The sequence below is a fragment of the Larus michahellis genome, chromosome 2 (assembly GCF_964199755.1).
Source record: "Larus michahellis chromosome 2, bLarMic1.1, whole genome shotgun sequence".
NCBI classification, from domain to species: Eukaryota; Metazoa; Chordata; class Aves; order Charadriiformes; family Laridae; genus Larus; species Larus michahellis.
In genome coordinates this window covers 11,725,085-11,749,791 of record NC_133897.1, presented here as the reverse complement: position 1 = coordinate 11,749,791, position 24,707 = coordinate 11,725,085, and the positions used below count along the sequence as shown (strand labels likewise).

The 24,707-nt window shown below is 35.6% G+C and overlaps 1 protein-coding gene across 1 annotated transcript in view; it reads right to left on the bottom strand.

The window, feature by feature from the left end:
* Positions 1 to 1,456: 1,456 nt before the first annotated feature.
* Positions 1,457 to 24,707, bottom strand: part of DYNC2I1 (dynein 2 intermediate chain 1) — a 34,228-nt gene continuing 10,977 nt past the window's right edge. Inside the window, exons 8-24 of the mRNA XM_074574144.1 lie at positions 21,057 to 21,134; positions 19,643 to 19,838; positions 17,902 to 18,004; positions 15,050 to 15,179; positions 14,410 to 14,521; positions 13,943 to 14,037; positions 13,490 to 13,619; positions 12,457 to 12,629; positions 11,746 to 11,908; positions 8,913 to 9,026; positions 7,918 to 7,979; positions 6,795 to 6,846; positions 5,474 to 5,534; positions 5,126 to 5,222; positions 4,738 to 4,869; positions 2,995 to 3,218; positions 1,457 to 1,914 (exon numbers count right to left, since the gene is read on the bottom strand). Of these exons, the coding sequence (XP_074430245.1) occupies positions 1,743 to 1,914; positions 2,995 to 3,218; positions 4,738 to 4,869; positions 5,126 to 5,222; positions 5,474 to 5,534; positions 6,795 to 6,846; positions 7,918 to 7,979; positions 8,913 to 9,026; positions 11,746 to 11,908; positions 12,457 to 12,629; positions 13,490 to 13,619; positions 13,943 to 14,037; positions 14,410 to 14,521; positions 15,050 to 15,179; positions 17,902 to 18,004; positions 19,643 to 19,838; positions 21,057 to 21,134 (2,094 nt within the window). The 3' untranslated portion in view covers positions 1,457 to 1,742. The remainder of the gene's footprint in view (positions 1,915 to 2,994; positions 3,219 to 4,737; positions 4,870 to 5,125; positions 5,223 to 5,473; positions 5,535 to 6,794; positions 6,847 to 7,917; positions 7,980 to 8,912; positions 9,027 to 11,745; positions 11,909 to 12,456; positions 12,630 to 13,489; positions 13,620 to 13,942; positions 14,038 to 14,409; positions 14,522 to 15,049; positions 15,180 to 17,901; positions 18,005 to 19,642; positions 19,839 to 21,056; positions 21,135 to 24,707) is intronic.

The following is a 24,707-nucleotide window of genomic DNA, read 5'->3' as shown; positions in this document are numbered from 1 at the left end:
CAGCAGCTCAAAAGTAGCAACAGGTACTTCTGTGTGAAGGTCTACACTATTTTTTTCTTTTTGCATATTGGAAAAAAACCCACCACCACAGCACAAGGCAGGAAAAACCCCCACCCTTTGTTTACAGTTTCCATGTGCAGAAGTGGCTGCAGTAAGAAAATTCAGGATGGTAAGTTCTGAAAGTGATGAAACATAACAAGTAAGAGATTTCTTTCAGAAGACCAGTATAATTGCAAAGCTTAATTTTGATCTTACATTGGGGAGGGAGGGAGTGGTGGTGTGTGTGCGTGTCTCCCTCTGAGAGGGAGAGAGAGAGATCTGGGTTTGGTTTTTTACTGTGGCTCTCAGTAGTGATGCTCTGCTACCTTATTGCAAAAAAAACACTTGCCATTTGTTCTCTATCTGAATTACTAGAGCCATTCTAATTTAACTTGTAGTGTATATTATTACCTTATAAATCCAACAATGAGGATGAGGACAGTCATTTGTGTTTATGCCCATAAAACAATCCATAGCTGACCAGTGTACTAGGATAGCGAAAATGGTCTCTGAAACACGCATCCCTCCGACAGCTCATCGGGCTCTCTGGATTGCAGCCGCTGCTTTTGAGGCAAGGGGAACGTGCAACGGACTACAACAAGTTCATTCCCAAAGTGGCGCATGTTGTTTATATAAGGCACTCATTTTTAACTGCTGTGACTTGGCACCATCATGTGGCCACTTTGAGTTTGCTCGATTTAAGTAACAATTTACACAGAAAAATGTCTGCAACAAATTAATTAGAATTTACAAATCATTTCAGTCTACTTCAAAAGGAGATAGTACATATCATAAATGCATGTTCACTAAATTCTGAACACATTATATTCCAATTGTCCTTTTGTTCCCTGAGTCTGTGCTGATTTAATCATGGTTTTCTCGTGATCTTTAAATCAGAAACTGTTAGGCTACAAAAGCTAAAGACATTTTCTGTGATTAGCCTTGGCCTAAACTTTACCAATAGTGTAAAAAAATTAGAATAACGTTATATGCAACTATCCTTTTCCCCACTACAAGAGCTTTGGGAATGACTTGCAGGATTAGACAGGCCAGTATTTTCTGTTTTACATCAGAAATCCCAAAGGATTTAGAATTTCAGTAAATCTCACAAGCATATTGTTTTCATAGTGTGATGCGAACAGGTAGTGTACGTATCAGGACAACTCGAGTCAGTCAGGTATTCCTTTTGCAAAGTTTCAGGGTCAAAATCAGGAGTAAGATACCATGTGATATAAATTTGTATTCTGATATGTTTGCATAATGTTTTTAGATGGATATAAGAAAGTTTTACCAACCAATAGTGTGTAAAATGCTCAGAGGTCGAAGTCTCCATACCTCCAAGGTTGCTTACAGAGCTTTATGCTCACCAAAGGACTGCTATCATTTACTTCAGAGCAGAATAATGAGAAACAGCAGCTTAATTTATAACAATATATTTTCAGTATTTTTGTGAAAATATATACATCTAGAGTATTCAATAGTGAAATATAGTTCATCATCTTTTTGAGTACAATAATGCTAAATTTGGTTCTGCCATTTTTGTGATAAAATACACAGTTCAAGATGAAATACTGTACTGATACTCTTTAAAATATATACAAGTTATATACAAATACAAAATTACATTATAAAACTGCTAATTACAGTCAAAAATAATCTAAATATTTTGCAATGATTTGTACACTCGGAGCGGTGTACCATTTCTAAAAAGACTGCAATAAAAGCAAATGTAGTTTTTCCGATTCCTCAGGCTGAGGTAATGCCCACTTCTTCTTTACATACTGAATGTCTATCTGCCCAGATTCTTTGGCCAGTGCAATGCCTAACAATCCACTGGTTTTTTCTGGTTCTCCCAGCAGAGTCATAGTCACAACACTGAAATCAAAAGAACGGGGGAGTGTTTTCAATTGAGGCAAAATTAATAGAAACTGGTGTTTTCAAACGTGTTTTTAGCAGGAAGTTAGTTATAGTTAAATAAATGATTCCTTTTTTTCTGCTCATTACAGTGTAATAGTCCTCGCTAGTTCAAGTCCCAGCATGTTCTTTAGCTTTTTACCAGTTGCAATCATTTAACGTGAACATAACAGGCAATTCTTCCCCTGGTCCCAGATTTCTCATCATGACTTAAAAATTATTTCAAGCTTGTAAAAACGAACTATTTTTATGGTATTTTCCAGTACAGTGTAGCAACTTTAAAAATTATATTATTTTCTCCCAAAACTCACAGCACTTTGCTACAGTTTACAAGGCCACAAGGAAAACTTTTACTTAGAGGGATATTCACCACGACTAACTTAAACCTAGGGGAGACAGAGTCTCCCAGGAGGGCTCTCACCCGTGAGGAAAGACTGTAATTCATAAAGGCTAAATTAAACTCCTTTTCTGCATCAATCTACAGGATACCCAGATCTCTACTGACAGGAACAGTACTGTGAGTCTTGGTGAATATGTGTGAGCCAAAAATATTCTTGTTTGCTTTGTGACAACAAACACTATATTTCTTTATACCGGTAACCATACTGTACATAGGCATTTTAAAATGTTGTCCAACGTATCTTGCCTATTTCAGGGGTTGATCCTGATCCAGCAAAGCTACCTTTGAACTTAAGCAGTCCAGTGATTTTTAGTGGGAACAAAAGTTTTCTCTTCATATAAACACCAACAGCTCCATGTAAAGACATCTGTCACAACTGGTAACACTAGATCTGATTTTGATTTACACTAACATTATTTTTCCTTCATCAGACTATATAAAATAATAAGTAAATAAGGATAAGCTAAAATTTAGCTCGATATAGACTCCTTCCACACCTCCAACAGTTTAAAAAAATATAGCTAGAAAAGCAAACTCTAATGAAGATTTCAAGTCGAGCAAAAAAACCCCATCCAAACTCTAATAAAAATGTAGCTGACAATACTACTAATATTTTGTTAAAAATAATGTAATGTACTTACTTCTCTGATGGAACGGTCTGCTTTGCCACAGGCAGCAAATCGTTTTCCAGAAGATCCCAAATGTAAATATTAGACGATGCATCCAGGACAAAAAACACAGCGGGTCTTGTTAAAGCCCACTGCAGGGCAATAACTGGCTGGCCATTTGTGCTGTCGTTCCACTGCATGAGGGGATACTCTGATGTCATTTGGTGTAATCTAATACTTCCATTTGAACAGCCAACCTGTATCATAGTCAAAAAGAAAATACTTTCTGGGAACAAAACAAACTAAGCAGGATAAAAATTGCAATTCAATTCTTGTGAATATCAAGCATATAAATAAAATTAGTTATCTGACTCGAGTGGCACACCTCTCTCAAGGACGATTTAGATTTTAACGTAAATTTTAGTTCAAAAGCAGTACTTCTGTACTGTGCATGCTAGACTAATCTAATCCACTAATCCTGAGATGAAGTCCCAATTTCCTGTTTCCAAAAAAGTTCTCAAACTATCAACTTCACTAATACTATGATCCACCACAACTTGACAGTAGTTTGAACTGGGGCGAGGTCAGGGCCTGGAGACCAATTCAGGCGGCTACTTAGCGACACATGTAATCTGTAAAACCAAGAATAGCTTTCAGTAGGACAGGCTGTGCTTAACAGTATAATGATATTAAACTGATTCATAATGAACCGCTAAATCCAAAGATAGGCAGATGTCACTGCTTCCAGGTATAACCGTTGTCTTGCCTAGTATAACATTTACAAGTTTGCTCTGATCCAGGTACAAAAGCAACCATTCTAAGAAAACAGAAAAGAGCTTATTCTTACTACCCTGCGCCATCTCTACATCAGGAAGACTTCCTAGAATTTTCAAATTATGACAACTTTTTACACTAACTCTGTAAATTGTGCTTATATTTAAAAGGACTCTGCAGATACAAACTTGTAGAAGTCAGGATCGCTCTAAATAAATGCATTTGGGAAAAGGTAAGAACACCCATGCTGGTAAAAGAAAGTTCTGACTGCACAGTGGTGACTCCGAATACGTACGCTGTAGCCAAAACCATTCATTTTATACCTTGGGAGATCCCAATGAAGTCACGTAAATCATGGCAAATTTAGAAAGAAAGCATTTGTAAGAGAGGATCAAGTACAAATATATGCAAGGATAAGCAGATGGAAAATCCAAAGTTGGATTCAACTTGCAGTGAATAAACTTTCACAAGGGAGACAAATAAAAGCAGTGGGTGTGCCAATAGGAACGGCTGAGGGCAGGTTTGAACACACCTGACCACGGTGTACGCTGCCAGGCAGACCCCAGGGTGCACCTGATGTGGAGAATAAAGGAAAGCAGGGAATGCCCAGAGCTGCACCACAGACCTTTATTTCACAGCAATAAAGGTATTTTTGTCTCCAAAATTATTATGTCATTAAGAGATGTATGGTAAGAGTGAGAAACAGCTGAGGCTTCATTAACAGCAGAAGACCTGCTTGCAATGCTGGATTTCAGTAAAAACAAAGAATAAGTTACAAGGCTGAAGCGAGATTGCCATTTGTTTCTGTGAGCCAGATGGTCCACCTTCTACATAAGCAAAGTTCAAATGCCAGGACACAAGATTTGTTGTCACTCTTCATGGCAGATTGGAATTAGTGAGGTAAATCAACTATCACATCTAGTTAAACACATCAAATTAGAAATCCTCCCTCAGCAAGTAATTAAAAAATGAAACTTGCATTATATTAAAATGTTTTCATACCAGAAATAGTGGCTTTCCGAAAGGGAAGAAATCAATTGCGTTGATGCTGATTGATCTCAGTCCGCCCTCCTGAGGTCTGAATAGCTTTGGAAAAACTTTTAAATCATGTCTTGCGCTATGGCCTACCAGCCCCTATGAACAATATAAAGAAAATGAATTAAACAAAACAAAACAAAATTTGCATTATCAGTATTACAAGAAAAAGTTAAATAATTCACAGAGCTGCTACCCTAAAAGATCCTTAACAGCTAACAAATTTTAATAGCTAACAGATTTTAATAATAGTTTCAAAATCTTAATTTTACATACAGTCTACTGGTAAAATTCCAAGTGGGGCAGCTTGCAAAACAAAAAATAACAATGAGATGAATTTCAGCACATTACTCACAATGTTTGTTCCAACAATGAAATGATTAGGATTAGAAGGCAGAAATTTAATTGTCAGTGTCTGGGGCATTCTCTGGCGCACATCCTTTGGGAAAAGGCTAGGAAAAACAAAGATGAAAGATGACATAAATACAGGAAGTTGTCTCCTAAAGCTACGCAAGTACATACAGAAACTCTTAATCTAAAATGTCTATGACTAGCTGTAGGAATAACTGTATATTAAAAGAAACCCAAACAACTAATGAAAATATTGTTAAATATATCTTACATAACAGCACATGAATAAAGTATAGGAAAAATAAGCTTTGAGACATACATGTGTAAAATCTAAATACTCCTCCTTTCTTACCTGTTATTCAATTCCACAGTAGAGCTATGTACTAACTTCACTTTCCCTCCAGGAATTAAACCTAAAATTATATAAAATAATTATTTAAACTGATTTAAGCACTTTGCATTAAGAAACTGCTATCATCAGATAAAAACCTAAGCTAATAAGTAAAAGGATACTTCATAATTAAATTGTTTATTGTACATATAGCTTTTGATATGTAAGAATCTTGCCTCATTTAGAACTGTTTACTTCAGAATTCAAATCTGAAGAGTTGTAATCTTTGTCAGAAATCAAAGAAAGAGGGCAGAGAAAGAAAACATGATTACATGTTTATTTCTGTGTTTACAGTATGCATATAACATCCTGTAGTATCACTCTATAAAACCCAGTTCTGTCAATGGTCAAAATGCGCATTTATGTCACCTGCATCTTTTGCAATGAATTATAGTAATGTGAGACTGTAATAATGCAGAATAACATAAATAATTCAAATCCTTCAAACACAAGAATTTTTGGAAGACGAAAAAAATGAATGCTGGTGGCGCTAAAACTGTGTCAACACACGACCATAGCTTTAAAATGTCCCTCTCCACAGACATGATGCCCAGCTTTAGCAGCTTAATACAGCCAGACATTGCACATGAGCCTGTAAATTAGAAAACTGATAAAAACTTCTAGTTTTTTAGCATTACTCTACTGTTTATACATGTATTTTAAAATGCAGCTGGATTTTAATCACAGCCTTTTCCACTTTTGTAAGTATGTAAGTCTAAATTTGTCCAAAGAACAAAAACCTTAATTTTCTTCATTCACATAATTCAAAAAGGGCTGAATGGACTTAGTTCTTTACTTTTTTCGTGGAAACTTGGAAACTTTTTTCTCACACTAAATTAAGTACCTTTCCCAAAAGAGAACTTTCAGGGTAATTATCAAAATGGAGATATTGGCAACAACAAAAGCATTAGAACAGATTTGGTTAAAACTAAAGAAAGATCAGGAGGACTGAGAAGGACCTAAAAATCTCATATTCTTTGAAAAAAAAAAAAAAAGTGTTGAAACCACAGAAATCTGCTTTGACATTATAAGAAACGTGGTTGTCTGTGGCGGCAATTACCAATAGTAGAATTAGCAGATGAGATTCAGATGGCAGTACAGATAACTCTCATGATACCTAACCAATAACCCCAAATATCAGATATATGTCCTATTCAGAATGAATCTTTTCCTCAGTAATTTTGCCTTCTTCTAAACTATTTTTTGTCACCGACTCTTCTCTTCCAACTTCATAATCTCAAAACTCAAGCACTTTATTCTACTTCTAATGTACAGTACTCACCTAAATCAGTTTGCGAACCAGCTAAATCCACTTTTTGTAATTCAACAACTACCTGAAAAGTCAATTTTTAACATCAATAAGCAATAAATACTTATCAGACTGTAAAATTTTTTTACTAGTAGTAATAACGTATGACATAACCCTAAAGGAATATTTAGATAGGTAGGTCTAACATTACAATGATTACAGGTAGATTCTCTATCCCCTGTCAATGTCTGCAATTCTAAAACCAGCTTCACATGCCTGCTGGATGTTCCCCGCTGGAAAGCGGAATAGGAAAAGTTAGGTTCAACACTTAATCACTAGTTGGAATCCCGTTAGTTTGGTGGGTCGCAAAAAACCCACCCTAAACCCCCAAAATAAGAAATTGTAACACGTTTCCTGTGCTTGTCAGTATTCATGAAATAAAAAGGGTAGATCATTTGGCCTGAATCTGTTGCTACTAAAGTTACTTAGAGCTTTAAGGCACTTAACTAGCGATACAAAAGGGAAATACTTTTATCCCCTTATTATTCATTGAGCCATTCAGCTCCTCAAGCAAGATCAATTCAGATGCAACCAACAGGTTCAGCAGCTGGGCCAAAGCTGCACCAGAAAAGACTGAAAGCATCCGATAGAAAGAAGAGCTGTCAGGACAGCAGTTAAGAGCAACGGCCCCGGTGCTTACCTGACCATCATATTTTAGGCAGCGTAATCTTATCCACAGATTTTCACATTTTGCCTCTTGAACATTTATTTTATATAAATTATGAATGTCATTTCTCATGTACATTCAGTGCAGTCTCTGACACCACTGTGATTCAAATAAAATAAAGTATGTGGGTGAAAGAGGACCGAGGTCTCTTACTCAATTAATAGAAATATGTGAACATGAAGCAGAAATGCCGATTGCCTATTTTCATGAATTCATGTATCTATTAATAGTTTTGCCTACGGATAACATCATGGCATTAGGGAGTCAGGTCAAAATTTTTGAGGAGAATTCCAAAAGAATGGCTAGTGTTGCTGTGCTTTTCAGGGAGGAAATCCTCATCAGAAATCCAGATTTGGGTTCCTATATTTGAAGAAGTATTTTGTTACTCCAACCCATTATACTTTCTCTTTTCATACATATATTACTCACCCACATGTTGAGGATTCCATTTTCATCCATTGAAGCTATCTGAAATGGAGGGCCTGACATTTCTATGGAAGGAATAGTAACAATCTATATTTGCATCCTTCATATCAAAGGATTTGAAATATTTCCTAGATTAATACATTCTCTGAAACGTCTGTGATCCTCTCAGCCGCATAAAAAGGAAAAGTGCCCTAATTCTACCATAGATGAAAAAGGCATGAAACTTTCTTTGCTGAGAGGGTGGTCAAACACTGGAACAGGCTTCTTAGAGAGGTGGTCGATGCCCCAAGCCTGTCAGTGTTTAAGAGGCATTTGGACAATGCCCTTAACAACATGCTTTAACTTGGTCAGCTCTGAACTGGTCAGGCAGTTAGACAAGACAATCGTAGGTCCCTTTCGACTGAAATAGTCCTTTTTATATCTCTATTTTAATAAGTTCAGTTTGTCCTACCAGCAAGGCAGATGATCTCTGTCTGCATCTTTTAAAATGCCTGGATTCTGCATGCACTTTGGAACAGAACATAAAGTGCAAGAGATGGAATCTTGTAAAACCTGCAATATGCAGCACGTTTCTTTGGACTACTATGGATTTCAAAGCAAAAATCTGCAATGGAAGTAATAATGTCTCCTCTAGCACATTGCCTGAGAATTTGGGGGCATAAGGATTAAAGTTTCTTTGCAAAGGTTGGTCACAAAAAAATTAGGCAAAAGGCACAGGTAAAACCACCAAGTACAATCACACATTTTAAGCGCTTTCATATATAAGCAAGTTGCTCCACTAATTCAGATAGGGTTTTTTCAGACATTATAGAATGAATGAGACTTCTCTGAAGGCAGTTTTTGAACGATAACTTGTTTTATCATGGAAGAAAGAAATAATGTTTGAAAACAGACATTAGAACAAGCATGCAGCCACGTCTGATGTGAAGCTGCACTGAATGTTTTACTAGACTTTAAAGACTCAGACGCATTGATGCTTTGAAGAGCAGTTTACATACCCTCCTGATAAGACAGGCTTGACAGCCCACAATTCTGATCGGTGTAGAGAGAGGTTGAGACAGGTTCCACTGCTAGTATAGGAGAGGCATGGTTTACTGAATTTAGAATGCCATCTGTAATTAAGGATAACGAAAGTTAAAAACTGTATTATTCTCAACACAAACAACAACAAAACCCTAATCGCTTTTCAGCTTATGGAAGAATGACGATTACATAGAAAGACTGGCAAATAATGAACTTTGTAAAGAATTACTTTGTTAAAGTCTCAAATATAATTCTGCAAACTGTTTCCTAAATTAAAAAAATATTACTAGATAAATCAATGTTTCACCATTTGTATTTACTTTTCATTTTCCAAATGACTGCTGCACCATTTATGCCACTGTACCAGACATTTCATTAAAATCTGCCGCTTCAGGTTACCATGAAAAGAATTACATTCATTTCAAGCTCCATAAACAACAGACGTAGAAATAAACCACTGCTTACTACAGGAAAGACAAGATTGAAGAAAAATTACTCTTAATAGAAAGTAACTACCCCGAAACAATTCACAAGAAAGTATGTATTTACCCTTTAATAACATTTTGAAATAAATGTATATTTAAAGCAATTTCAATATGCATTCTTTGCCAGATACTCTTGATTTCTGGACTTGCCCTGTGCACTGAACTTAATCTCATTTAAGACTAAAGGCATAAATCTTCCTAAGAATACAGCATTAAAACCTGCTTGCTTATATAAGCAACTACATGAAACCATATACATACATTTGTCTGTTGTGAAACAGCAGAGCAGTCATCTTTGATCTACTAAAAAATTTAAAAGTCTATCAACCAACTAATGTTTATTTTTACATGGCTGCTGCAATTAGACACACTTGTGAACAGAAGAGGATTTTGTGCATGTGTGTGGTGGGTTTTTAGAAAAGTATTAATACCCCAGTGTTAGTTAAATGGTAGCACCTGCACACACACAAAAAAAAAGGAAAAATACATACAGAAGGACTTCTCTAGCAATAATAAAATTATTTACAAAAATATTGCTATGTGTTATTTTTCACTCCAGGGTACAATACAGTGCCGAGAAAAATGGCACCAATTTATAATTAAGATTGAGACAAATGGTGGTATGTACACCTCATTCCCAATCTCTCAACACCATACAACTACATACAATGAAAACGTCAATAAGATTAATGACTTGCTCCTCCTTTTAAATTTGCAATAACAAACACTTGTAATAGGCATAAAGATCCATTCAATTCCATCAGATTCATAAAAATTTAAGGATTTCATACACTAATTCAAACGCAGAGCTTTGGACTGCATCTTCTAATATGTCAGTCATATGTCCTATAGAAACTTCTGCAACTTTTGAATTTTTGATCACACATTAAGGGATCAGAGGTGTGGGAAAAAAAGAGAAATTCAATGACAAGAAAATGTCAAAGGATGAAAGGAGGTCACCCAAAAGCACTTTTGAAAAGTAAACCTTCTTCAGGCTTCCCAATATGTATGCAACACTAATTTAGGCTATAGGTAAACAATGCAACAAATGACTTCCACATTATTTTTTGTTGCTGTGCTTCTCTGCCATTAAGAACCTCGAAAGAGCATGCTATAACTCCTGACAGGCCTCAGCGCTAGAGATTTTGCTCATGTGACAAGCTGGATGACAGAAAAACGTATGTCTAGGTTTACTCCAACATGCAATTGGTACATTTCTTGAGATATTGAACCAGAAAGCTTTGGGGCCCTGAAGTTTAGTCACCACTTCAGATTCTCTTCAATAAAAGACTAAAAGTAACTGACTGCTGACTATGCAAGTTAGAATTCAGCTTACTCCATTATACAGATCACATCTGACGTTTAGCCTTCGTAGACTACTTGTTTCCAATGATGTGATCCCCATATAGGCTGAACCAATAGTATCATAAAAAGACAGTTGTATATGTAATGAAAATGAGAAATTCCTAGATCTTACACTGCTACAATAATTGATAAATTGGCAATAAAAAAACCACAATACTGACTCAACTTTTAGTGTATCTAGATAAGAGTCCAGAAGCGAAAGTTACGTAAGTGGAACTTCAGAAATGCGTAAGAGTGAGATTCAGACCAAAAATTAAGACACTTAAAATGGTACCTACATAGAAGACAGCTGTGTAGTATCCGTAAGTGAACTAAATCTAATCGACACAATCAATCCAGCTAACCATATACAGATATCTACATTAGGATGAGATGTTCTCTAGATCCCACATAGTAGCACTGCACTGATTCTAACAAAGGTTATGCATGTATACACTTGGATCTTGCATGCAACCTTACAGAAACATCAAGATTTAGATGACAATTTGTACAGATTGCGACTTTCAAATGATGACTGAAAAGTTATGTTTTACAGTCTGAATTACTCCGGTGTATTTTAAAAAACATCTTAATATGCATGTTTAGACATAGATGAAAAAGAAATGCAGGTTATATTAAGGGAAATAACATGATGAAAATTGACTAAGCTAATAATTTCAAATGAGGTAGGAGTCAAGTAGTCCATTTTAATATTAATTAAAATTAATTAATCCATTGTAATATTAATGAATTAATATTACAACACTCCTTGGGTTCTACATCTGGTCCACCTCTCTTGGTGCGTATTGAGCTGGCTTACATTTCTTTACGGCTATTACTGATTGGCAATTTTTACTAGACTAAATATAATTCTGAATGGGCTAAACTAGGCTACTAAGAAAGACTGTTCTTAGATGAATTAGTAGCGGGATTGTTTCACTGCCTACAACATGACTAATCAGAATGCATAGACACTAACCAGTGGAAAATGTTGGAACTCTAAATGTCCAGTCGGTTTCGCTGATCACCATATGGCGGTGCATTCTTGAGTCTTCTCGAAGATCCCACATCAACAATGAACCATCTACTGTTCCAGCAAAAACTAATGTTGTTTTATTGGGACTAAAGCAGCAACATATCACCTGTTAAAATATGTAAAATATGCATGGTTGATATTATGGTAAAGGACAATGATTTGATAAGCCTGAAATATGTTTGTTCTTCCTGGGCATGCAAATTCAAAAAAGACAGATTACAGGTGTTTGTGGCAGAAGTACAACTTATTTAAAAAGGAAGTACAATACAAGACTTTTAGTAGGCCTTCCCTTGTCAAGACAATTGTTGTTTAATCTGCATCTACTGCCAAAAAGCTGAAGGGGGTGATCAACTGTATGACAGTGATGGGTAGAGAGAAGTCCTGACAACATCTGAACCAGCTGTTTTACTTCCGTTCACTCTTCAACCATGAAATGGATTCAAAATTTAAAAAACAAACAAACAAAAAAATCCCCAAAAATACTGTGACCATCACTACATTCTAGTACTGGAGCACAAAATGGAATGAGAATACTGCTCACCAGGCTCAAATGTGTTTCTCAAAAGATGACATCTTGCAGCAAGACAAGAAAACAAAATACACATATAAAGCCTTTTATTCAATAAGCAAGTACACAATGTTATTAAAACATACCTCTGAGTCACATATTAAAACTTTCTGAGGACTGGAGGGCTGCCAGATGTTCCAAACACATATGATGCTCTTTCTGTCCAGTAAACCAACACCTGCCTTTTCAGGTAATCCGTGAACAGAAAGTAGTGCCTGCCTCTGAACTTGAGAGACATATAGGCAGGATATTTTTCTGTCTAAACCATTAAAAAAAATCAAGAAAGAAAAGCAATAAATAAAAAAGTAGACTCACTGCAGATGAAAAAGCATATTTAGCTGCTATAGCAACAACCAAAGGAGCTACGACGTAATTATGAAGAATATTTCTATTAACAGTAGGTTGTTTTTGATGCTATACAAGAAAAAAGGAGGGACTAGAGAAGTAATACGAAAAATTAGAATAGAAAGCAAAAAGGAAGAGAGCCAGCAAGTTAATAGCATAATTATTCTGTGCATAAGCAAGCCTATCTGATCTGATGTCAGTATATATACTGAAAATTAAGCTAAGTCTCAAACAGGAAACAGCACAAGCCAGGCTTGTTCATCTCATGTGTTCTTGTTAGAATACATGTGGTTTTGTGTTATAATAGGTCTTCCTAACATAATTACAGATGCTTTATTTTTCATTTTTCTTTTCATATGAACATCTACTGTTTATATGGGGAAAATATAACTGCAGTTCAAATATATCAGGCTATATTCTCCCTGTTCAATAACCTTGCTTTATTTGCAACTTTGGCCCTACCGTCAGCATAAGGAGTCTAAACAAAATTACACCCCTTGCCATAGCCCTCTAACAGCAGGTGCAAGAAATTACATCCGGCGCACCCCTGTATCATGCTAATCGCTGGCAGCTACAATGCTCTGATGTTCCCTATGTGAAAACAATCTGCACAGAGCTACAGCAAGATGAGCACAATTAAAGGAAAAGCGGGCTTTACATCATCTACATAACCTGATATGTGCTGTTTGTACTTCAGTCATGACAAAGAGCATTTTGCATAGGGAAGAAGAGTTCACACTGCATACTAAAAGGTGTAGAATAAAGTTCCCTTACCATGGAGGAATGGCTGGTTAGTATTTAACTGGAAACAGCTATCACTAATAGACAGACTGGTTTGTCGAGATCTTAGTTTCCACCTGGGTTGTGTTCCAACTTGATCTTCCTCTAGCAAAACAGCAATCACCTTTCAAACATAATTACATTTATAGAAATAAAAGGGTCGTCTCATCTTTCAGCTTTGCTATTTGTAGCTTTATAAAGTATGTGGATTAATTTAATAAACCTTTATCAACTCTCTTGTTAATTGCTATCTTTGCAAATACAGCTTTACAGACATAAAAGTTGCACAGCTCTGGTTCAATTCCTTTGCAGAGAGATGAATCTCACTGATAATGAGTATTATTTAAGTAATTTATTTAAATTACTTAGAACAAGTACCATAAGTGATCTATCACACTGTATACTTATGCACACAACTCATAAGGGATATTAAGTACATAAGTGTACCTGGCAAGCACACCGGAGGAAATTTGCCAATCTTTGTGAATCAATTTTAGGTGTTAGAGCTCCATTCACTGACATATCCTGGCTGTTTGTGGGACCTAAGGAAAAACCAAAACCAAAACCAAACTGGAAGTTTCAAAAGGGTATCAATTAAGAAAACCATAAGAACAATGTAATTTTTAAGCAAGAGGAGAGTGTCAGGAATCAACTTCTCTTCATCAGAAGTAACAGTACTGAAGAACAAGATCTGTTGGGGAATCATATCTGCTGCCAAGAGGAACAGCAATCCAGAGGGAAGAAACTATTTCTGCCACTTATTCTCCACCCCCTCCACAAGGGGATTCAGAATGCCTATAGCAGTTTGCTATCAACACACCCTGCCACATTACAAATTCTGACAATTAACAGATACAAAAAAGAAAGTTTACATGCATACATCTATAAATGAATAAGATTAAAATGTTCTTCACCTCCAGATACAAGGGCACTTTCTCCTGGATGCTGTGTCCATTTCTCCAATGTCTCAACTTCCTCAGTCTGAATGTCTCTCTCAAGATTGTCCTCGTTACACTGAACATATGCCTAAAGTAGAAAGATGAAGTGATCAATGTATGGTTGACACAGAGAAGGACAGCATATAACTGAACAGAACTTAAATACTCATTTTAAAAAAACCGATGTGTTCAAGCTCTTCTGTTTGTAAATTCAGACCTAAGCATACTGACAGAGTGTCACTAGTTTGTGCACGCACGTTTTACCACATTTCACACAAGAGTGCTAGAGTGCTGCAAAAATACAGAATGTCTTACACGATGCATAAACACTAAACCCAGCATACTTGGGACAGCAAGCCACAGACATACAGGAAGTCCTTCAGAAAATGGGAAGGAACATGAGAGTCCTCTTCCAATACAGAAAGGAAATGGCCTGTCTGGCCAAAAGTTTTGATGTCATTGCTTTATGGTAATTAAGGCTTAGAGATTAAAATTATTAATTTATTACCTTACTGTCCCATTAGCTTTAGTAACTTTCTTTGGTAAGGAAAATTATTTTCTAGAACAAGAATCAGCGCTTTCAGGATTTAAATATTACTACATATTTGTTACCCACCTGCTTAGTGTTCATTTTACCAAAATTCCTGATATACATATCATACTCATTTACAGGAGGCAAATCCAATATGGAAAAACTAACTGAGAAGTCCAGATCAATTAGTGGGAGAAGTTCTGAACTCCGTTTTCTTTAGAACGAATCACAAGAGAGAAACACAAAAATGGTTAAGACCAAGTATTTGGTATTCCAAAAGAAAAACAACATGATTTTGTACGGTACCAGAGATCTAGCAATCCATTGATCTATGCGAATTGAAGCTGTACCAAAATTAATTGACAGATAAAAGTATATCAACAGAAGTACATATAATATTGTTACAAGTTATCATTTAATGTTATGCTGAGATAATTATCATATTTGAAAATGTAATACCAGTTGCAAATGGCAAACTTATGTGGTTTATTATTAAACCCAAACTGTCAAAGCCTAGCATGATCATCTTGCCTAAGTATTCAAAAGCTGTTCTGCGAGGTAACAGAAGAACGTATCTTTCTTCCTAGAGTTAGGATGGTGGCTAAGTCTCCTAAACTCATTTTATTAACTTACATCACCTATATGTGTACATGTTTTATAAAGATCATCTATAATGTCCTGGTTTTGTTAGACTTACATCACTAAGGACAGATAACAAAAGCAGCAATCCTGAAATATATTTTAAACATATACATGAAATGAATTTATTGTTGATTCATAACCTGTGGACATAATACTGACCTCTTCCCCATAAAGCAGGCCTCCAAAAAACATCAGTTATTGGACCACTGGTCTTAAACTAAATGGTATGAAAGGGAGTACTCGAGATTGAGGAAAACTACACATTTTTCCACTCATATTTTTTGTTTTGAACAAGATTAGCACATTGTACAGTATTTGAGATCCTTGAATCGCTTCGTCCTATGAAATACCACATCTTTCCATCTTCCTAAATTCCCTTGCTGGAACGATAAAAAAATAACTCAACTGCCTTATCCAGCTCCCCTCAATCCTTTTACTTTCTGCCTGCCTCAATTCTTAATTTTTTCATCTTTGCTCACAAATAAAACCGTATTTTGATTCTTAATTGGAAAACAAGTCTACTGTAATATACTCTATCTTTCCCTGACTTTATGTGATATTAAAACATTTATGTGACATTATCATCCTACCACGTATGTGTGGATAATGAAAAGACAGTCAATCTTCGTCACAATTCACACAACTACCTATCTACTTTAATGTCATAAAACTGTTAAAATATTTTAAGAGTTAACTGCTTGTTACAGATGTATATTTACAACTTAATTCCATGCTCTTACTATAGTACAGATTACTTGACAATGAGAAAGTTTCTGTTGTCTCCCTTTCTCTCTCTTGCACTTTCAGGTTTTTTTAACATACTTAATATAAATACAACCCAGATACAATTATGGGTCTGTAGCAATTCCATATCTAAACAGTCTCACAGATGCATATTCTAGTTGCAGTTTCTTCTCAGTAAGGTAGTCTTTGAAAAGGGAAAAGACTAGAGCAACATGAGCTGAAATTTGTCCTCTGATATTTTAGGCTGGATTTTTCTTTATGCATAAGGACAATTTTCACATCTCCTTTTTGCTACTTGATGATATCTATTGCATTTTCTTACCCACATTTTATTTTTACTTCTACTTCCTAGTACACCAGTTCTTCACAAATATTGTGGGCACAGATTGCCGAGATCTAATTCAAACGTATGAAAGTTGCTTCCTAGTTACAAATCTTCATGATACGCGTAGACAAATCCTTAAAATAAACTAATAAGCCTCTTGTATTAATACTTACAACTCCAAAGTGCCACAGGTCATTTATGGGATGCTTCCAGTCTATTCACTGGTAGCAATGTACTGTCACAGCATTAAATTCCACAAACCCTTTCTCTTTCCATGAAAACGCTAGTTATCTTCACAGGCTATATACATTGTTGGCATGTACACAAAGTTATATACATAGTCATAATCAGCCATAGCACGTAATTAGTAGAGGCTGACAATCATTTCAGAAGGCAAACCTTCAAAGCGATGCCTTTCTGAATTTCCCAATCTGTCTCCACTGTCTAGAGAAGAAGCCTAGACAATGAACTCATGTAAAATTTGGGCATATAAATTTAGGCATGGTGAATTAGACAGCCTGGACAATAAAATCTCCCTTATGTGAAGGTTAGCCACTGACATGCAGCCAAGATGCAGAGGAATCCAGTATTATCAATAAAATTTAATATTCTTGCTTTATGCGTCCAATTGATGTAACCCAAAATTGGAGTTACATACAGTGTTTCAGATAAATCTGGAGCTCCTGGCAAGTTCCACAAGAAACAGGCATCATTTTTTTTCTCTAATACAGAGCTGTTTCAGATGTCTCAAATCTAGACCAATTTTAGATCAGTAATAACATGTTTTTACACCAACCAGTGTTATCCCTAAAAGGGAACATGCTATTTTGGCAACAGTATGTACCATATAGAGTCTTGATTATTTCAAGAAATTACAGTTCTGCAGAGCCCTGAGAGCAGCTAAAAGGCTTGCTCTTTGAAATTATAAGCCAATATCCAATTAAGTGACTGAAGAATAATACAAAGAAATTACAATCCTGGCAAATCATTCCGTAATAAAGTGATACACATAAACTGATATATAGCTAACTTTCTGTTATAAAATAGCACATAGCAAAGCCTGTAAATTATATTTACTTAAGAACTAAATACTGTTAGCTTACAAAATAATATTTGACTCTAAAAGTCTCAAGATTATAAACTTCACATATTTCACATATAATAAAAAAGTTACATCTCACATAGTGTGGTGCCGTTTTGTGTGGATTATTTAAAATACACTTACTTCTGCTTACTAGCCATACTTCGGCTACTTTGTCGTTGGTTTGCCATTTGAAAATCCATGAATATTCCACAAAAAGAGTTTCTGACAGAAGGGTATTGCCTTTCTGTGATATTACAAAACATTATTAGTGTTATAATTCACACTTTACAGTGCATTAAAATGTAAAGCAGTAAGTCTAAAAAGCAACAGATGTATTATGACACAGCTACTAAAAGTTAATAGTTTGCACTTTACACAAAGTGCTCTAGCACAGTTATTAGTACAAGAAGTTGCTCAACTTCAGTAATGGGCCAGCATTTTTCCCTTATTATGGTCCTTTATCAGTCAATTCAAAATGACTGGCCATTGTAATTTTTATTTCAGAAGAACGTGTCTCTCTCTTTCTCCTGCCATTAGCAGGTCCTTTGTTCCCCTGTGTACAGTAAAATGCTCTATCACAAATTTAAAATCATATCAAATTCACACAGACTACACCATGTGCATGCTACACCTCTAAATGAGAATTAAATGCCTACAGCTTGTGGAGAAACTCATCAACACAAGCTTAACTGATGCCCTTGGATGAATACGCAAAACATTGAAACTTGTTGCTTTAAAAGCCACGGTTAATGGAACAGCTACAACATCTGATGTCATGTTGATTTTACTCCCTTTCCTGGCTCGGTGGTAGCTAACTGACCTTAATATCCAACTTCCAGTCAGGACGAATGGCGTTTCACTTCCTCAGAGGAAGACTGCCTTTTTAGATAATACTTCTAAAAATCATCACCAGAATGATCAACAATCATTTTAACCAAATGAGATAAATATTTTATCAAAAAAGAGTGTTGTGTAATTTACAATAAAGTAGTAAGTGCTACGATTCAGAATTTAAAAATCCAATTCTATATTAGAATTCCATCCTGTTCATTAGATCTATAACATAAATGGAATTATTTTACTGATTTGATATTGTTTATTAGAAACAAAACAATAATTGCATAAATCTTCTACAAGAATAAATTCGTATTACGGTATACTGGTTCTGACTTGCAATGACTACTTAACTGAAAATCTATTGATACCATAAAGACTTACAAAAACTCCATGCTATTCTTCCATGACTCTACTAACTTTGTATGAACTAGAGTAAAAAGCTGTTTAAGATTCTTTTGCACAATGATTCTATACTGACATTCACATGAGTGGAAAGTGCAAAGGGGAACCACAGCTGTAGTCAGTTAAATAAGTAGATCTGGCACTCACAGCTATCAGATCAACTGAATACAAGATAGTAATTCTATAGTCACATTTCAGAAAAAAAACTCTGCATTTTAAAAGTGATGTAGAACTATATATTTAACTAGTATCTGTATTTCTCTTGCCTTCCCACCCAGAGCAGTGCCTTCAACTTTGCCTAAAAGAAAAAGGCAAATTAATGTCACCGGAAGCCCCATGCTGTTCTAACACTCCTCCAGTTTTCAAAATCCAGACTCTCATATCCTTCTCTTACCCAAAATAAGACATATTAAATGTCAGTCTGTAAATTTTTATACTTCACATTTTAAATGATTAGTAATGCCTCTGAATCATTCTTCAGCAATGCGAAAGTTACAGTACTTACCCACAAACCTAAGTGACTCATCCAGAGGACCAGATTTCTGCCTCAAGGCAGACTTCTAGAAAAAGTGGCCTGTTTACTCTGAAGTTGTACGTGCTACTCATACATTTAATAAAAAAAGACTGGTATCTAGTCACATACCAATGATTGGCTCCTTTTTTACATTTTCAATTTTCTTTGGCAACGAAGTACAAATTCTATCATTTTCTGCACTAATTGCTCTTTGAATTTCTTCAATTTCTGATGTTCTGGAAAACGGAATCTCCCTTAGGCTTTCTTCTGCATCTTTTTCTTCACCACTGTTGTCTTCATCATCATCAAAATCATCTTCATAATCCTTTAAAAGTAACAGGACTTTCAATAACAAATAAACATGGATTACAGATGTATTTTTCAAGATCTTTTTTAAGAAACTATAAAATACTGTCAAAATAAAAATAAAATTCTCATACAGATGGCTATAAATCCTCTGACTGAAAAACATTTTAAAATAACTCTTTGATAGAAAGAAAGTGGCACGTCTTGATTGTGTGGTAATTTTAATCAAGAGAAGATAATTCCACAGTGTTTTTCTTCAGTGCTCAAAATAGATTCCTTTTTGGTTTTTCTAAATATCCTAAAGTAGGAACTATATGTTTAGTGAATTATGTTATCTTTAAAGAAAGAAAATGACAGATTTAGTAGCATAAATACTTCATAGATGTATAAAGTTGTTTATTTGATAGCTTTAATTCAAGCTGCCCTTCAATGGCAGGCTCAAATTTACCTAACTACCACACTATCTGTTTGCAAGTCCATGCACAAGGCTCATACGTTAATAATTATCTTAAGACAATTCATCTTATAATGATCTATATCATTAGATATAGAAATAATCACCTAACACAAATCATATGAACAAGTCTTAAATGTGCTCATTTCTCTCCACTGAATTGCAAAGGGCTACTACAGTAAACAGCTCAACAGCTTCTAATGTAAGTGGAGATGAATTCTAGTTACGCTGAACAAAGACGAAGCTGGTTCAGCCACCAATGAAAGTACATTCAACACTCTCTTGCTGACAGCAAACAGCTCTGGCACAAGAGAGCTAAGAGTGTTCAATTAAACAAATTAGTGGACTGATGTGTGTCAATACTTTTTTCATTATATTTTTGCAATGAAAAACTATGAGGCTTTTTTTTCCTCCTGAAATTGATTATTTGCTCCCATTATTTAAAAAATTCAGCATTTTTCACAGAAAATAATTTCAAAATAATTTCAATGTCAATAAATGAAATTCAGGAAGACAGAAAGAGCATCTTGTGAAGACTTCAACTGAAAAGTAAAGGTTTGTTCCCAACCACCGACGAAAACTAAGTAAATACATAGCAGAGAGTTTCTACATAACATTTTAATTACTATTATCTACTGTTAGCCAAGTTAAGGTCACTGTCACCAGAAAAGAATAAGTAAAAGCCATGTAATATTCCGTAATTTTTATTTCTGCGAATAAAGTTAATCACTGTTTTGCTACATGAGAATTACTTCAAAAGGACAATTGTATGCTTACACTTACTTCAAAATCATCTTCATAATTTGCTGAAAAGTTATCAAATCCCGTGTCTGAATTATAGATATGTGTATCTGTCATTTCCTAAACAAGAAAAATAAATTAAATTGTTAAATAATCTTACAAAAAATTTACATCTTTATCTGCCAAATCTTAACATAAATATAGATGAATATTCTTCTCAGGTATTTCTACATTTTCAAGGAAATGTACAACAAATTCTGTTTAGAAATATGAATAAGTGTATTAACAAGTGATAATTATTGACTTAAAATAGTAATACAGGAAGACAAAACAAAACTCAACCCTATTTTGGGAAAACCAACTGTTTTCTCACCAGTATTTTTACTAGGAAATACATAAAAACTGCTACGTTGCCTACAATTTCAATAGTGTACAGTAGCTCTTATGATGGTGTAACAACATAAGACTGTTCTACCTTTTTGAGAATTACAGAAAATTATCCCTATACCTAAGTTATACTGGAGGACTCAATCTGTTAATAAAATAGTGCAGATGTTGGAACCAGGAAAGCAGATACATGGATACAACAGGAAAATAAGATATTTTTATGCATAAATAATTTTGTTAACTTTGAATCCTCTACTGTATTTACATGGAATAATATTGATGGCATCCCTGAAATAACTTGAAAAAATTGCCTTTCTCTAGCTTATTGAACTTGATTAAAATAATGCCATTTAATTACGCCAACGCGTACCCCAAACAAACATAAAACTTAAAAGAACACACACGGATCTACCCAATTGTTAGTTAGCCTTTGCCTTCAATAGCCTCTTCAAAGTCACAGACTAAATTATCCACATGTAAGGGATTTTAACAGATTTCAAAATGGAAATAAAAGCGAGGTTTTATGAAAATTATCTAGCATAACAGCACACCTATTACCTACTTCCATATTTACAACCAAAGGATAGCAGCTGGCTGTCAAACTCCAAATTAGGCACACTTTTGATCCTTTCACAACTCTTGAAGAGATAGAGCCACCTAGTTTTCACAGAATGTAGTACTTGGAAAAGTATTAAGGACATTATACCACAGTAAACAGCTTCTCTGGATACCTTACTTTTCAGAGTCATCAGACTCCTAGAACTAGGACTACAGTACTTCAGTTTTTCTGGTTGTGGCCTTTTGTCATTTCTCAGATCCATCTTTGGATCAAGAATATGTTGTATTAGTCATGTTGTCCATTTGGGCAGAACTGGACAAAATCAGCCAAAATTTCCCCAATTTGTTCTGCCTGCAAGGTTGCAGGTACCCAGCAGTAACTAATGCATACAGGTGGTTTTTTTAAGTCCTTATTCCACTTAGTCAAAGACACATGTAATAATACACCCATAAAGATTGTTATAGTCTTTAGTACCTTACTATAATAATCTCTGAATATGCCTATAGATTAATAACACATAGATGTTTATAATATTGCATGTTACACATTTAGTTTTTACACACTAAAAACCTCCACCTGTCAGTAGCTGTCAAATCTTACTGTCCTCATAGGAACCTCCTACATTCCCATAGGAAATCAGAATCATCCTATCACAGCTAGGTCCCTACTTTAAACAGTACATGAAGAATACATTGTCAATACAAAGCAGGATTAGGAAATCATGCTGGAATACCTAGATGACTGTGGTATTTGGAATAACAAATATATGAAGAAATTCAATAGCATAAAGTTCAAACCCATGGAATTTGATTTAATTATCCCTGTTGAGTCAGGTCTTAAGTAGAGATCTCATCCTCCTAGATCACCTCCTATTGCCAATGAAGACAGAGAAGATTATGGAAAAGCAGACCAAATATAAAAGGAGTGAAGTGCCTATTTCTCTCCACAAACTACAAAGGAAATGTAAGGAAATTCACGTCCTCACCACGGACAATTCATGCCCCTAAAGGTGAGCTGAATCTGGACCTTAAAGATTAGAATGGATGCCAGCTGCTACCTGGAACCTCAGCTGCTGGAAACATTAGAGGAAGAGAACCGTTTGAACACATTATTTGATCCAGGATGACTGTTGGCCACAGCAGTAAGAGCTGTGCAGATTAAAAGTAAGAATATATCAGAAAGCTGCTTCTTTCAGGAACAGATAAGTATTTATGTCATGTACAGTATTACACAAGGCACTGATGAAAATTCACATTCAGTGCTGTGTTCAACTCTGGTCACTCGTATTCAAGAAAAATTAATGCAAATTGAAAGAAAGAGACAGCTGCTAGAATGATGAGAGGAACGATGAATTTGGCTTGCATAGGTCAGCAAAATTAAGTCAGAGAAGAGATAAACACACTTTCTATAAGCTCATTAGTGGAAGAATCATAGAATTATAGAATTGCCTGGGTTGGAAGGGACCTTTCCGATCACCTAGTCCAACCATCAACCTAACTCTGACAAAAACCATCACTAAACCATATTTCTAAGCACTACATCTACCCGTCTTTTAAATACCTCCTGGGATGGTGCCTCAACCACTTCCCTGGGTAGCCTGTTCCAATGCTTAACAACCCTTTCAGTGTAAAGATTTTTCCAAATATCCAGTCTAAACCTGCCCTACCACAACTTGGGGACGTTTCCTCTTGTCCTATCACCTATCACTTGGGAGAAGAGACCAACCCCGACCTCGCTACAACCTCCTTTGAGGGAGTTGTACAGAGCGATAAGGTCTCCCCTCAGTCTCCTTTTCTCCAGGCTGAACAACCCCAGCTCCCTCAGCTGCTCCTCATAAGACTTATTCTCCAGATCCCTCACCAACTTCGTTGACCTTCTCTGGACGCCCTCCAGCACCTCAATGTCTCTCCTGTAGTGAGGGCCCCAAAACTGGACACAGTACTCAAGGTGGGACCTCACCAGTGCCGAGTACAGGAGGACGACCACTGCCCTAGTCCTACTCACCACACTGTTCCTGATACAGGCCAGGATGCTGTTGGCCTTCTTGGCCACCTAGGCACCCTAAAAAAGTACTTGAGCTAAATGCTTGTGCTAAAGCAAGAATAATGGAAATGTATTGGAAATCAGAAGAAAAGAGTAATAGAGGTCTTAGAACATCTTTGAAAGAGAAGTGTTTCTGGCATGAAAACAGCCAGGTTTTAATACAAGTTAGTATGGTTTTGAACGATATGTGGCTGAAATATATATATATGAACGATATATGGCTGCCCATAACATGAGAATATGGAAAACGATGTCTTCATTAGGTACTACTACTTTTTCCTAGATTAGGACCATAATCCTACAACATTCTAAGACAGAATTTAGATTTTGGGGGATCGTTACAAACGATTGAAAATATGACAAAATATTTTAGAACTTTTTATGGTAAAGTTAGGCTGTATCTGCACAGACCGGTCCAAACAAACCCAGGTCTTTACGGCTTGCTGTTCAGACTTGCTGAAAACTTGGTTCTATCTGCACCTGTCCACTTAAACATATAAAAACACTTTCCTCTTTCTTATGGCAACTGTTTTAAGAAACATATATGAATTTCATTGCTAACTGCATTGTACTTGTTTTACAGTACATATTATTTGCCTATGTCAGCTGTTTATAGAAAGAAATAATATCCTTTAGGTATGTGTATACGATTTGTAGATGATTTGTATTACACATCTAAGCTCTTCCCACTTACTGAGAATTAT